The 13,831-nt window shown below is 40.7% G+C and overlaps 1 protein-coding gene across 1 annotated transcript; it reads left to right on the top strand.

Moving 5' to 3' along the window:
- Positions 1-665: 665 nt before the first annotated feature.
- On the top strand, positions 666-10,532 carry LOC120303311 (transcription factor Sp5-like). Its single transcript, XM_039332739.1, has 2 exons — positions 666-1,261; positions 8,218-10,532. The coding sequence occupies exons 1-2, from the start codon at positions 1,193-1,195 to the stop codon at positions 9,160-9,162; spliced, it is 1,014 nt and encodes a 337-aa protein (XP_039188673.1). The 5' UTR covers positions 666-1,192; the 3' UTR covers positions 9,163-10,532.
- The last annotated feature ends 3,299 nt before the right edge of the window (positions 10,533-13,831 follow it).

The following is a 13,831-nucleotide window of genomic DNA, read 5'->3' as shown; positions in this document are numbered from 1 at the left end:
CAGGGTTGTTGTTATGGGTAAAATAGGAAGCAGGACTATTAGGTATGTTCAATGGCTTGAGTTGACAAAAATATTTTAAAAAGCAGAATAAAAATATAACAAAAATGGCAAATCCAGTCTAAAAATCTGGCTGATTGCAACCAACCATAATAATAATATCTGCCACATAACACCCCAGATTTAACAATTGTTGATAAGACAGACAAAAAAAGTCTGGATAGTTAATAAAGCACTACTTGGAGACAGCAAAATAGAAAAGAAAGAACTGGAAAAAAATCACAAAACACAAAGACCTGCAAATAGCTGTGGAATGACTGGGACAAAAGAAAGCACTGATTGTAATAAGTGCCTTGCGTGCAATCCCAAAATATCTGGAGCACCAATTGAATACCATCAGCCTTAGCAAAATTGCCATCGATCAATTGCTAAAGGCAGCATTATTTGGAACAGCTTACATCCTGTGACAATACTTTTAACACCATTAAACAACTTCTTTCTCTCCCAGGTCCTTGGGAAGGAGTCAGTAGGAGACTAAAAAGGCCAAATCCAGTCCAAACATCTGGCTGACTGTGCATTGAGCACTCATCATCATAATACTTAAGTATTTACAAATCAACTTTACTTATGATTCTAAGCCAAAGGTTAAATTAAACATGGGTGAAGTGACCTCTGACTCACACATTAAAGCCAATGGTTTACAAATCAAATAATTACAGTACACTAAGCTCATGGTGGCTTATCCGTGGACTCTGATGCACTGAGACAGAACCTGTCTACTCCCGCTCTTGGCCTCGCACAGTCCTTTTTAAAGAGATAAAAGGAGCAGCCTGGGTCTCTTGGTCGCACGCAAACCCAATCAAGGCCTTTTGCATCCTTAACAAGCGGCCCAGCGGGGGAACCCGGCCCTTAAAGGCGATCTAGCCAGGCCCCTCTTTGAAATCGCTCAATCTATTTTAATGATTGGTTCGCTCGGGCGACATCAAAGGCGCCTCCAATCGCCACAATCCTGATAGGCTGACAGCGAGCCAAAATCAAAGTGTTGGGGAGGGGGCGAATCTGAGCGCAGGAGGAGAAAGATTGCAGGTTGGGGAGGAAGGAGGACTTTGGCATAGAGAGGGGGAGCGGAGCAGGTTGCCACTTCGGGGCTTCCGGCTCTGCTGAGTTTAGGCGCCCTTTCCGTGGCTAGAGCTGGATGACCCCGATCCCAATGGCAACTTTGGCGGTGCCGAAGTCGGCGAACCACTTCACCTCGTTTCTGCAGGTAGGAGGAGGAATCTCCCCGGATTAGAAGTGGAGTGGCCCCCCTCTGGGTTCGCCTCGAGTGCGAGCTTCCTCCGGGGTCTTTTACCGTGCATGGGTGTGGGTGTGGGTGTGTGTGCGTGCGTGCAATTCAGTAAGTGAGGATTTTCCTGGTGCGGAGATTCAGCAGTTGGGAAAACTTCACCTGTTGATTTTTCAGCCTGACGTTGGTCAGCTAAATTAATACGCGACCGGCGTGGTTCTGCTGTGGAAGGAATGGGGAAAGCGCGCTCTAACGTTTTTCCGGGCAATCCCGTAATGTTTCTGTTGAGATGTAAATCCCATTAACTCAAGGAGACTTACTCTTAGATTCGCATAAATGTGATAATCTCAGAGGAACTCTGGAGTAAGCAGCCTTGCCTTGAAGGGATTAGGATGCAGACGTATAATTATTCTTATTAAAGCAGAGCAAATAATTAACAAACTATTAATTTATAATTAGCAACAGCTACCAATTGATTGTAGCACTTTGGTATGTACCTCCCGTCTAATTCGACATTCTGTAAGAGATTGTGGAGTTCTAATTGTGTAAATTTTGAGGATATGCAGCGTTCTTGATTACAGGGAATGGCAGGGCAAATTATCTTTTGGATTTACTAAAAGGACGGTTAGCCTCTGAATTTTCCCCGTGTTTAACCATATCTGCTTTCCTTCTCTATATCTCCCACTAAGTTTCAGTATTGAAACCTGTATTCTCATTTTGGGGAATAGCTAAGCAGGGACTCTGAGGGAGAAGTGGATTTCACCTGTGTGTTTCAAGCTAGGTATTGCTCCTGAACTGTAAGGAGCAAATGGGTGCAAATGAATAGGAAATGTACTAGAAAGATGCTAACTTTGGACTCTAGTGAGTCTGCTGAGATGCTGATGGAAAGGGAAAGGGAACCAATCCTAACTGAAGGTGATTTTCTTTTAGCAGGTGAGCTCAGCTAAGATTTAGATAGTAAGAACATTTTAAAAAGTGGAGAATGTGTTTTCTGTCTCTAAAGAAACAAAAGTTAACAATATGTGATATTTGGGGTACAGACAATGTTTAAGGTATTGTTTGTTTAAGTTGTGGACAGAATTGTTTATTTTGAATGAAAACTTTAATTTTCAACTATATATTTGTTGTATGATTCCTGGGAGGTACATTTATAGTGTGCTAATTTTTTGCTTATGGGTACTATACATATTTTAAACATCTAATGAAAGTATTGCATTTTTTATTTTGTTTTGCAAAATGAGTATATTATTATATGAGAATATTATATACATTGTAGAAAGGGGAAATAGATCTTATTGTGCTTTATTCAGTGCCAGGAGGACTACTTAGAAATAGACTACAGCTCAGTAGTATAGCTTTGCTTAGAAATGGTTGCAAATTCAGTTCTCACATATCTCCAAATGAAAAACTAGATACTGAATTATTGGGAAGAATCTGCTTAAGACTTGATAAGCCCTTGCAATTGAGCTTAGACAATATTGGCTGGGCATCTAATTCTAGCTAGAAGAAGGTGACACTTTGAGTAGGGAAATGTGACACTTTAATGCCTATTGAGGCAAATTTAAAAAGTCACAACCATTTAAGCCATTCCATAGAAAAACATACATTTCCTTTATCCTAACCACAGGCCTAAAAGGTAGATCACTACTGTCACCAATGCTTAGTTGTAGATTAAGGAGCTCACCCTGTATCCACCATTGTACAACTTCCTGATTGACTCTGAATTTGCCTTTACCCATAATATTGGCTTATTTTGAGGTAAGCCAACATTTCTTCTGCCTCCTCCTGACTTATTTAAAACCAGAACAAAGCTGTAGGGCACTCTGTCCTTCTGTTGGCTTGACTCTTGCTTCACCAACCTTTCAGCTTTTAGGTGTAAACAAGCTCTTATCTGCTGCAATCTATTTATTGCAAGGAAGAGAACCTTCAGTTCCTAGTTAGTTTTACACTCTTCTGTTTAACACCCCCCCCAAAAAAAACTGATTATTTTCCATGCTGATAGAAGTAGCAGGGACAGAATTCCTGCTATCCTCCTGGGATCACAGCTATAATAAAGGCTTTTTAAGTAAGAAATGGCATGGTGCCTTCACAGCAGGGAATTCTCCCAGAAACTGCAAATGACCATCTTAAAACATGTTCTGAAAAAAAGTGCTGGCTATTTTCCTACTCCAGGAGCTGTGGCAATTCAGGTGATAGACATGGCTTAAGTTCCGTTCTCAAAACTCTCCCGTTGATCAGATGGATAAAACCTTTATTAGTTGGAGCATATCCTGCCTGTTTGCAACTTTTCAAGAGTGGATTCACTATGACCTCCTTCCTAGGAAGAATATATAGCAATGATGCTTTAATGCAAGTTTGAAAAGTTGCAAAAGAATTTGGGAGCTATTTCCCACTTTTCATACACACACTCCTGCATTAAAAGGTGGCACATAATTGAAGCATATCCGACTTTTAAATACCCATCACTGATTCTTGGTTTTTTTTGGTTCTCTCTCCCAATCTATGGGTTTTCAGTAGGAAATGGTCCAGTGACTTTGGTTTTGTTAAAGAGAATGATTCAGCAAGCTTTTCTTTCTGGCAATGTAGAGTTTTGCATGGGGTTTGAACTGGAAAAGTTCAACCAAGGAAATGTTTAAACAAAACAAGGGTTTTGTGGGCAGGATGAATGACTTTTAAAATTATTTTTCCAATAAATGCAGAGAAAATTGTTATGACATGAAATCAAGTGACCAATGAAGTTCATAATAAAGAAGCATCTTGATTTGGGGGGAATGACAAAATGAAAAACATAGTAACTAATCCTGTGTACACACAAAATCTTTGTAATTGCTCGAAAGTTCCAATCGCTTTAAAATCTTTCACTCTTTTCATAATTCCAAATATAACACAATTAAAACTACTCCAGGAAGGCCAATATAACAGGAATGGAACTAGAAGCCAGTAGATTCTGGATGAGAGTGATACTGGCGGGAGCTTGAATCCCGCATCCTGTTGTTCCTACTTGATGCTGATTAACTCTGAAGTTTCACCACTGAGCATTTTTCCAAACATTCTTGAAGGTATAATACAGATTGATCCTAGGATTGACTTTGTTTTTAAACCTTAAGTGATGCAGCTGTGTATTTTATATCATCTCATGAAATGACGAACAGGCGTTCTCTTTTTTTAATTCTAAAATAGCTGCAGTTAACATTCCCTTCTGGGTGTCCTTCTTTTTCCAATGTAAATAGTCCTTGACTTATAACCAGTTGCTCAGTGGCCATTTGAAATTGCGACCTACCTGGGAAAGGGAGCTTATCACCCAGATCCAAAGTTTTGATAGTCACTTCCTCCTGTGGGTGCTCAGCAACACAGCCGCATTTACTGCCATTTGTAGCATGCCAATCACATTTTACAAAATCAGCACTGCTAGTAAAATTGCACCACAGCAAACAATGAGTTCATTTTATGATTGCAGTGTTCACTTAACAATTGCTGCAAAAGACACAGTCATGTGTCCATTTCTATTTTATGACTGTTACAACTTACAACCATGATGGGCGAGCTCCACTACGGTCGTAACTAGAGGACTATCTGTAAACATTCAGTCAGGATTTACAAATGGAAAACTTCCTGCTTAATTGTAATGCTTCTAGGATTCTGCCTCCTCTGCTTTTCTTCTTTCTTAAATATATTTCAGCATGAAAAGATCAAAGCAAAAACAGCAAAAACTATGCCAAAGAGAAACTATCAGTATCTATTAATACTAGGCCTTGAAGCCTTAACAAGCCCTTGCAGTATGATAAAATGTGCCTTCTACACCTCTGAGGAGGAGCATCAGATTCAAGCCTTTTTACCACATCAAATCAGCTGCTTTGCCTTTGGATCTTTTCCCCAAGCATAACCTCAGGCAATGAAAAATGACTTGCAGATCTTTTGACAGGCTTTTAACTGAAGGCATAAAAGTCCTGTTCTGAAGTGGATCTCTTTCCAGTGATTGGAACCAAAGCAGCTTCATAAATTGTCCTTGCTTCATCCAGCCCTCCTTATTACATTTGTCTTGAAAAAAAAAGATACAAAGGTTTGAACATCCATAGATTATATTCCCATCTAACAATGTTTGTATAATGGTATTGCTTAGGTTATAATTACAGCAGGTATTTATTGAAACATTTTTTTAAGTATCAATATTTGTCCACAATACTTGATCCATCTTGTTTTAGATCTCTTTTGTGGACACTTTTTATCAAATGGGATCCATTTTGTGACTGCCTTGGTCCACCTGCCATCAATTCTTTTTGCTCTGTGACCAGCCTATTTCCATTTCAGTTCTTTTACTCTCTTGATGTTACCATATACTTTTGTTTGTTCTCTAGCTCGTGTGCAGGTCTTTCTATCTTGTCTTATAATGTCGAGCATTATCTTTCCATGGCTCTTAGCTTTTGTTTCGATTGTGAGGTCCATGTTTCACTGGCATATGTTAGAGCAGGTAGCACACACTGATCAAAATATTTCTCATCAGGCATTAAGGGGAGTTAATTCTTGAAAATTATGCTTAGCCTGGCAAATGCCTGCCAATCACATTTAACACGTTCAATTTCCTTTATTATACAGTATCACCTTCCATTGAGATCCGTTGGCCAAAGTATATGTAGTGGTCTATTATGTCTAATTCTTCTCCAGATATAAAATTTGTTCTTTCTTTGGTAAATTTATTAAACATAAACTGGCACTTTTTCAGGTTTATTTTTTAAGCCAATTTTTTCTTTCTTTGGTGAATTTATTAAACATAACCTGGCTCTTTTTCAGGTTTATTTTTAAGCCAAATGGTTTTCCTGCTTTGTGCAGCTTTTGTATGTGTCTTTGTAGCTTTTCTGGGTCTTGTGAGAAGAGAACATCATCATCTGCAAATCTTAAGTAATTTAAATAGGCGCCATTGATTTTATTTCCATCTTTTGCCCAGTCTAGTTTACGAAATACTTCTTCAAGGCAGGCTGAGAAAAGGGTAGATGGTATTGTATCACCTTGTTGTACACCTCGTTCTCTGATAATTTCCACTTTAATTGTTGCTGTTGTTTTTTCATATATTGATTGTAGTAAGTTTATATAAGGTGCAGTGTCTACACCTCGGTTGTGCATTGCCTTCATTATTGCTTGCTGGAATACTCAGTCAAAGAGATCAATGACATCAGCAAGTATTGTGGGCCCAATTGACGAAAGCTCAGGACCGTATTGGTTAGAAACATGTGGAAGAGGCCTTCATCCTGCAGTGGATAGACAATGGCTAAAATGATGATGATGAAGAGGTGATGATGATTTATTTGTCAAAATTCTAAAAATGCCAAAGTCCATAATGACTCTGGGTGGCACATAATATTAATAACAGTTAAAAAAAAACACAACCAACAAAAAAAGTGGTCAACATGTAAGAGAGAACAATTAAAAACATATCCCTAATCTTCCCATAGGATTTCTCAAAAGAGCCCACCACACTAACCCAAATCCTGGGGAAAGAGTCAGGCTTTCAAAGGTAGAGGCCATTCAAATCTCTGGGGCAATGCTGTTCCAGAGGGCAGGCACCATGAGAGAGAAGGTCCATTTCATCAGATGATACTGTTTAAGCAAAGAGTCTGAAAGCATGCCCAATTTGATTGTACAATATAGGACAAGCAGACACTACTGGAGACAGAAGGTCTGTCTCATAAATAAACCTATGATAGGGAGTGTCTCGTAGGTCAGGGACTTTGAATTGTATCTGAAAAGCCCATTGGCAACTCTCAAAGGTGATGCATTGGGTGCACTGTGTTATGCCCTCAAATGCCTCTGGATCTAAATGATTTTCAAGGTTAGCTCCACACAGATCACATTGCAATAGTCACACATTGTAGGTGACTGTAAGAAAAGCCTCCTGTTCCAGGAATGGGCACAACTGGGACACAAAATGAATCAGTGCTAAGGTTGACTTGGCTTTGCTCATCAATAGAACCTTATTCAAGAGAAATTCTACCTTTGCTTCTTCTCCTGCACTTTTCTTGTGCCTGTACCTTTGTCACTTATAATCCCTTTCCAAATTGGAGTGTTTCCCTCTGAGGTCAGGGTCAGGCTCCTCTTTTCTGCTTCCAAATAAATCTGTAGAATATTGTTGTTACTATTAATATCAGGGTAAGTTACAACTCTGCAAGTAAGAAAGAGAATGTTGTTTGTTTAAAACTGAGATTCTACATAGAGCTAAAATTCTAAGACAAATGGAATAGAATAGGATGGGAAGGGATGACATCCATCTACACTTATTGAGTGTTGTTCAAAAAGTCCCTTTATTTTCAACGGTTAGCCACAGTTACATTATGCTGAGGGATGGGGATCAATTAGTTTGAAACTTATCTCAGTAAGAGCCTAACAAAATTCGGCAACATCCAGAGAGATCGAGTTCCTTTGATCAGAAAACAGAAATTGGGTGTAGAAAGTATCGGATACCACATTAGGGCTCAGTGTATTGTGTAAACCAAACCTGGTCTTCAACTCAGGAAATTCCTGTTCTTCCTCTAAAAAGTGAGAAAAGGTAACCTGCTCTATCTGCTGACCTACATACTGCATTGTCCAAGCAATTCTTCTTTTGAGAAAACTGGTTCTGTAGTTAACAGATTATGACAGACGTTTGATACAATACCCATTACAGATAATGGCAGTTTAAGACTTAGAAGATGAAACATCACTCATGGAGCCAAATTAAAGATCTATGCATGACAGGGGAGGAGGATAAAATGGCCATATCTTTGGTAACTTTAGCGTGGCAGGCAAAGTTAATCAGAGGATGTATGCAAAGTGCAAGATTTAGCAAGTGTGCTACAGAAGATGATTTGCTTGGGCAGAGTTCGAGTAGAGGTTGGCTAAGGATTTAGGAGGATTAACATCTACACTCTTGCTCATTTTTTTGTTTTTTGTTTGCTCTGCTTCAGGACCGGTCTCCTAACTCATCTCCAGAGGACATCACTGTCAACTACCCCACCTTGGCCTTCCGAGCAGCACCTCCTCTGCCCTGTTCTTCAGCCAGCTCACCAGGGTCCTATGAATCTATGGGGATGTTTCAACTCTGGAACAATGAGATGCCAACACGCTCTCACACAACCATGGCGTTTGGACGACCCAAAATGCCATATCACGAGCAAATGGTGGCTAGCAATAGCAGTGCCTCATCCCACGAACTGTCGCTGACACCACCAGCTGAGGCCATCTACTCATTGGAGTGGTCACCTGTCAAGATGTTGGCGCCCACAGTGCATCCCTCATATGCTTTCCCGGAAGCCCAGGACTCCTCCAGTTTTCTACAGGGCCCGTGGCCTTTGGGTACAGCTGTCCCTCCAGGCCCCCCCTGCACTGAGGATGCCCCTTGGTGGACCCTGCAGCAGCCAAGCAATTTCTCTCTTGGACATTCACTAGTCCTCAGTCCCCAGCCTCCCCTCGCACCCTTCCTGCAGAGCCCTCCCAAAGGGCTGTTGAGTACAGCTCGCCGCTGTCGTCGCTGCAAATGCCCCAATTGCCAGGGAGCCAGCAGGTCCCTTGAAGAGCCAGGGAGGAAGAAGCAGCATGTCTGCCATCTGCCAGGGTGTGGCAAGGTTTATGGCAAAACCTCTCACTTGAAGGCCCACCTCCGCTGGCATGCAGGCGAGCGCCCCTTCATTTGCTCCTGGCTGTACTGTGGGAAGAGCTTCACTCGCTCAGATGAGCTGCAAAGGCACCTCCGGACACACACAGGGGAGAAGCGCTTTGGCTGCCAGCTGTGCCCCAAGAGATTTATGCGGAGTGACCACCTAGCAAAGCATGTCAAGACCCACCAGGGAAAGCGGGTGCAGAATGTGGCTGTCGTGACAGCAGCAGCAGCAGTGGGCATCAAGCGAGAGTGATGTTAAATAAAGAGGCCTTAAAGAGTAGAGATGAGGTCAAGGAAGCAAGGAGAAGGCTACAGCAGGCTTACGGTATCTGGATTGCAAAAACCTGGACAGCCATCATCAGCAAAGAGATGGCTTGTAGTACATACTTTTCTACCACCTACTGATTTGCAGTCCTTGCTAAGGTGCAACTGAATTCATTTTACACCCAACATTAATATCGACCAATCATATTTTTTTCCCAAGAGCCTGGCAACTGTAGATCAGTGGGATGCTATGAAATCTCAGTCAGTAAATCTGAAGTCCTGCAAACATTCCCTAGCAAGAGTGAATGATTGGTTAAATGGTGATTCCTGAACATCCTCCATTCCACTGGTATAAAAACAGGAGCAGGCGGATAATTCTTTTGTGTCAGGGAGCCAGATAATAAATCCTGGGCTCTCTAGGACTAAATGGCTGCCAGGTCACAAAACTTCTATTTCCAGAAGGCAAATTGGTGAGTTGCTCCCCACTACTCCCCACAACTACTTCAAACCTCCCCTCTCTCACCCTACCTTCTTTATAACCCTAGATTACTTTTGGGAGGAGCGATGTTCCTTTATCTAGATGTTCCTTTATCTATCCTCAAGAGTACATTTCTAACAGAAAACTGGGTTGAAATGCAAAGTAACTTTATTTTTTAAATGTGGTTATTAGATCTGAAGGCAATCTTGGGAAATAAAGAGACTAGTGCTTTGCTTTGTGGCAGGCCAATTTCCAACTAGCTTTTTTATTTTAAAACTTCTTGAAAATATTGTTGTCATGCTGGATAAGGTGCCTAATGGTGATCAGGGAAGTGTCCACAGAAACAATCAAATGCATGCACTGAAAGGAAGTTAATAGGTAATTAATGCCTTGGGTTACCTTGAGAATTTGTAGCAAGTACGAAACAGAGTTGGCCCACATAGATGAATCTATATACTTCTAAAACTCTTGTATCTGTTTGATTGTTTGTAACCTTCAACTGGGTGAAATAGTGCATCATGGGGCAACCGTTTTGGAATCAATGTATCTCAAATGAGAGAATGCATCCAAAATCTGGGATCCATGACTCCTGTCTGAATGAAAGGTGGTAAATTAGTGGCTGCTTCAGTGCTGCCTCACTGCCAAAGTTAGCTGCAGTCAGCCATGGTCATGTGATCACCGTTTCCAATGCTTCCTCCAGCTTTCTACAAGAAAAGTCAGTGGGGAAGCTGGCAGGAAGTCAGAAGTTGCTTTTGCTCCCACTGCTTTGCGTGCCAATAGTCATTCAGTTTCTCTGTTAGGAAAGGAAATATCTCTGAAACAATAAGCCAATGCAGCATGGGTTATCTAATACACTTTTAAATAAATTCTCAGTCAAAGTCCCCTTTGAGTTGAGTTTGATTTCTGGGGGCTTCACAAACACATCAATACGTCAGTTTGCAAGTGGTTCACCTTAACTGCCTTCTGGGATTTTTTTTTTTTTTTATGTTCCCATCTCACAGTTGTGAGGTTCCAAGTGATCTCCCATCCTAATATTCACAGAAGACAATCCCACTTAACTTCTGATTCTAGACAAGGTCTGCTAGGAGGCAGTTTCCATTCATTTCCAGAAATATATAAGAGAATATGGGCAAGTCCAAAGACTCCATGAGAGCACATCCACAGTCAAAACTGGTGTGGGGAAGCATAAGTATACTTGACCAATTGCAAGTCTCGTGGTAATAAAATGTTGTTATTGCCTCCGTCACCACCTTGCCCCCTGGTCTCCATAGCACTGAAAGAAAGCCTAGCATCTAAATCAGTTTCTTTCCTATTCTCTATCCTAGTGCTTCGCAATCTTGGCAATGTTAAGATGTGTACACTTCAATTCCCAGAATTCCTCTGGTCTAGAGAATTCTGGGATTTTAAATCTACAGTTGCCTGTGTTGAGAAATACTGCTCTGTCCTATACCTTTGGTGTTGGCATCACAGGTTTTGAATTATTTTTGCAGTTCATCAAACTACATAGTTTGAATTCTTTTAAACATCTATTTTGCACTAAAAGTGTAAGAACATTAACAAATTAGAGGTTGATGCCCCTCCCTGGATGTACAGGCTCTTTTGCCTTTTTCTTGGGTTATTTCATAAAAAAATATAAGAATTTAGAGCTAAGCTTAATATTCATCGATACTAAACCAGCCTTCCCCATTTTGCTGTGATTTAAGCAAGCAAACCAGTATGCAATGAAAAGGACTCCATCAGCTAGTGTGAAGCTGTGAGTGTTGAAACTCATATGCTTGTGAACATGAATATATACATTCTCATGATGATGACCGAAAATTCAGACATGGCCTTCTCCTTGATATGCTACTTTCATCTATGCAGTGTCTCCCCTCTTCCCCTGCCCTCTAGTAGAAGCACTCAATCTCTTGATTTCCCTGCCTGCAATTAGAAACAAAAAAAATGTCTACGAACATTTTTACCATCTCATTTGCTACTTCTCTGATATTAAGTGATGAAAGTTTGAGGCTAAGCCTATCTTTCAATGAAAATGCAGAAATAAAAATGAAGCGCCCTCAAGGCACATCCCCATCCAACTTTTTGTCATATTTCATATTGTGAAATTTACAGCTCTTTTGTGTTGGGATTCCTCTGTGCATGTATTCACATCCGCACATACAAAGATGTCCCTCTTTGAATGGTGGGAAAAGCTGGTGTGGCTTGGTGGCTTGTCTTCATGAAAACCTCTGCAGCAAAATTGTGCTTAAAAGAGGAAGAAAAAAAAAGCTAATCTATATGTAACCTTGGACTACACACATCTTAAAATGAGGGGTCCTTGGTGCTGTCTGAACTTGTTTTCTTGCAGACGTTTCCTTACCCAAACTAGGTAACATCATCAGTGCACAACCAAGTTCAGAGAGCATCAAGGACCCTTCATTTCAACCCTGAATTACAAATATTCTCCTTTATTGGTAAATAACTTAATTCCAGCTTAAAAAATGCACACCCAGAACCATATGGAAGCAGAGTGAACTGGTAGCCGATTCTTCCTTCTACAAAGGTCTTGAGACCACTTACCTCTTTTCATGAGAAGAATAGACTACTGTAAGGGAATGAGGTGAGAAGATGATTTCTTTTCTCCAATGGAAGGATAGGTCCTTTCACACTGCCTCCAGCTCCACTTGAGATAATCCTTGCGCATTATTGGTGTCAGTTCCTTTGTGACTGAACACTCCAGAGACCTCTGTTCCTCCACTTAATTGCCACGGAAACCAGCCATCACCTTTGTGTCCATGGGACTGTCCCTGCTACATCACAATGGGGTCTTTAACACAATTAACCCTACGGTGGAATCTTTGAGAAAAGAGTCAGCTGGTGTTTTAACCAAGATGAATGCACAACTGCATACATTTATGAGTTGCTCTAGTCTTTGCGATACCTTGTGTGTAAATTATCAATATGCATTGGTATCCTTTTGCTGTAGCATGCCCCCCCAAAAGGGATGCAGCAGTAATATCTAACCCAGATGCGGCAGGTTGGACTAAGCGTTAGGCCCCCACCCCCAGGGATTGGACCCAAGCCCATAAAAGAAGGCCCGTTTCCAGTACCACCCAAGCTATACGCCAGTAAAAGGGCAGTACCTCGGAGGTAAAACCTCCTGAAGCAAGTTTGGCAGTCCCACATCATTTCTTTCTTCAACAACAATGGAGGGTATCAGCTGGCCATTGCTCAGGTAACAAGTACTCGGGGGTGCAATTCTCTTGTAGTTTGTCTAGTATTTTTTCTGATTTTTTTAAAAAATTGTATTATTGTTAGTATTTATTGTCTTGAGATGTTGGTGGAGCTATATATTTTTTTCTATGAGTGCTTCCAGTAGTTTTTCATACCCTGTTTTACTAGGTAGAAATGTCTGTGTGTTTTTAACAGAGGCATTTTTTGAACTTAATACCTGGTGAATGAGATGGCTGATATTCCTTTCACTTGCAAATTTTAGAGGAAACAAATGCAAAAACTGTTTAATTGAAAACAACCTTTTTCTTTGTTTCATAAAGCACATTTCTGACCACGATCAGGATCAACTTGTAAGCAGAGCTGCCTCTGTCAAAATAGGCTATGTGGCCTTTGAAGTGTAAAAGGACCAAGCTTCTTTCATTTATATCTCTGAGTCTGTTGTTAAAAGGGGATTGACAGGAGAAATCCGTTTCCCCAACCCTTTGCTCTCATGTATTAAGTTCAATCCTATTAATTCAGGATTTATAGACAGGAAGTTTTCCTTGATCCCTCTATACTGATGTTAATTGACTAATCTTGCATACTAATACAGTAGATAGCTCCTTGAGTTGGTATGCAATAAGGTGCCGACAACAAAAATGGATTCATAGCTGAGAATCAAACCAAGATCTCAAAATTTTTAGAATGTAACAGTTACATTCACACCTTCCTTCTTCCTATGCAATGATAGTTTTCTCTAATGACTAGGATGATGGACCCTGTGATCTAAATGACGAGGGGTGGGCTAAATAGATGTGTGGATAGTTTAAAGTATAATTTAAAAATGGGAAAGAAAGAAATTATTCCCTTAGTACAATGAGAAATCAAGACTGTCTTGAAGTCTACCTGCCTAACGCTTTACTTTTATGTTTAGTTCTGGAGAAAACAGAATTTGACATGCAGCCCGCAAGCGCCTCATGAAGAAAGCTGT

This window comes from Crotalus tigris, unplaced genomic scaffold (genome assembly GCF_016545835.1).
Source record: "Crotalus tigris isolate CLP2741 ecotype Arizona unplaced genomic scaffold, ASM1654583v1 scf7180000024462.759394, whole genome shotgun sequence".
Classification (NCBI taxonomy): Eukaryota; Metazoa; Chordata; class Lepidosauria; order Squamata; family Viperidae; genus Crotalus; species Crotalus tigris.
This window is presented reverse-complemented; position numbering and strand designations above follow the sequence as displayed.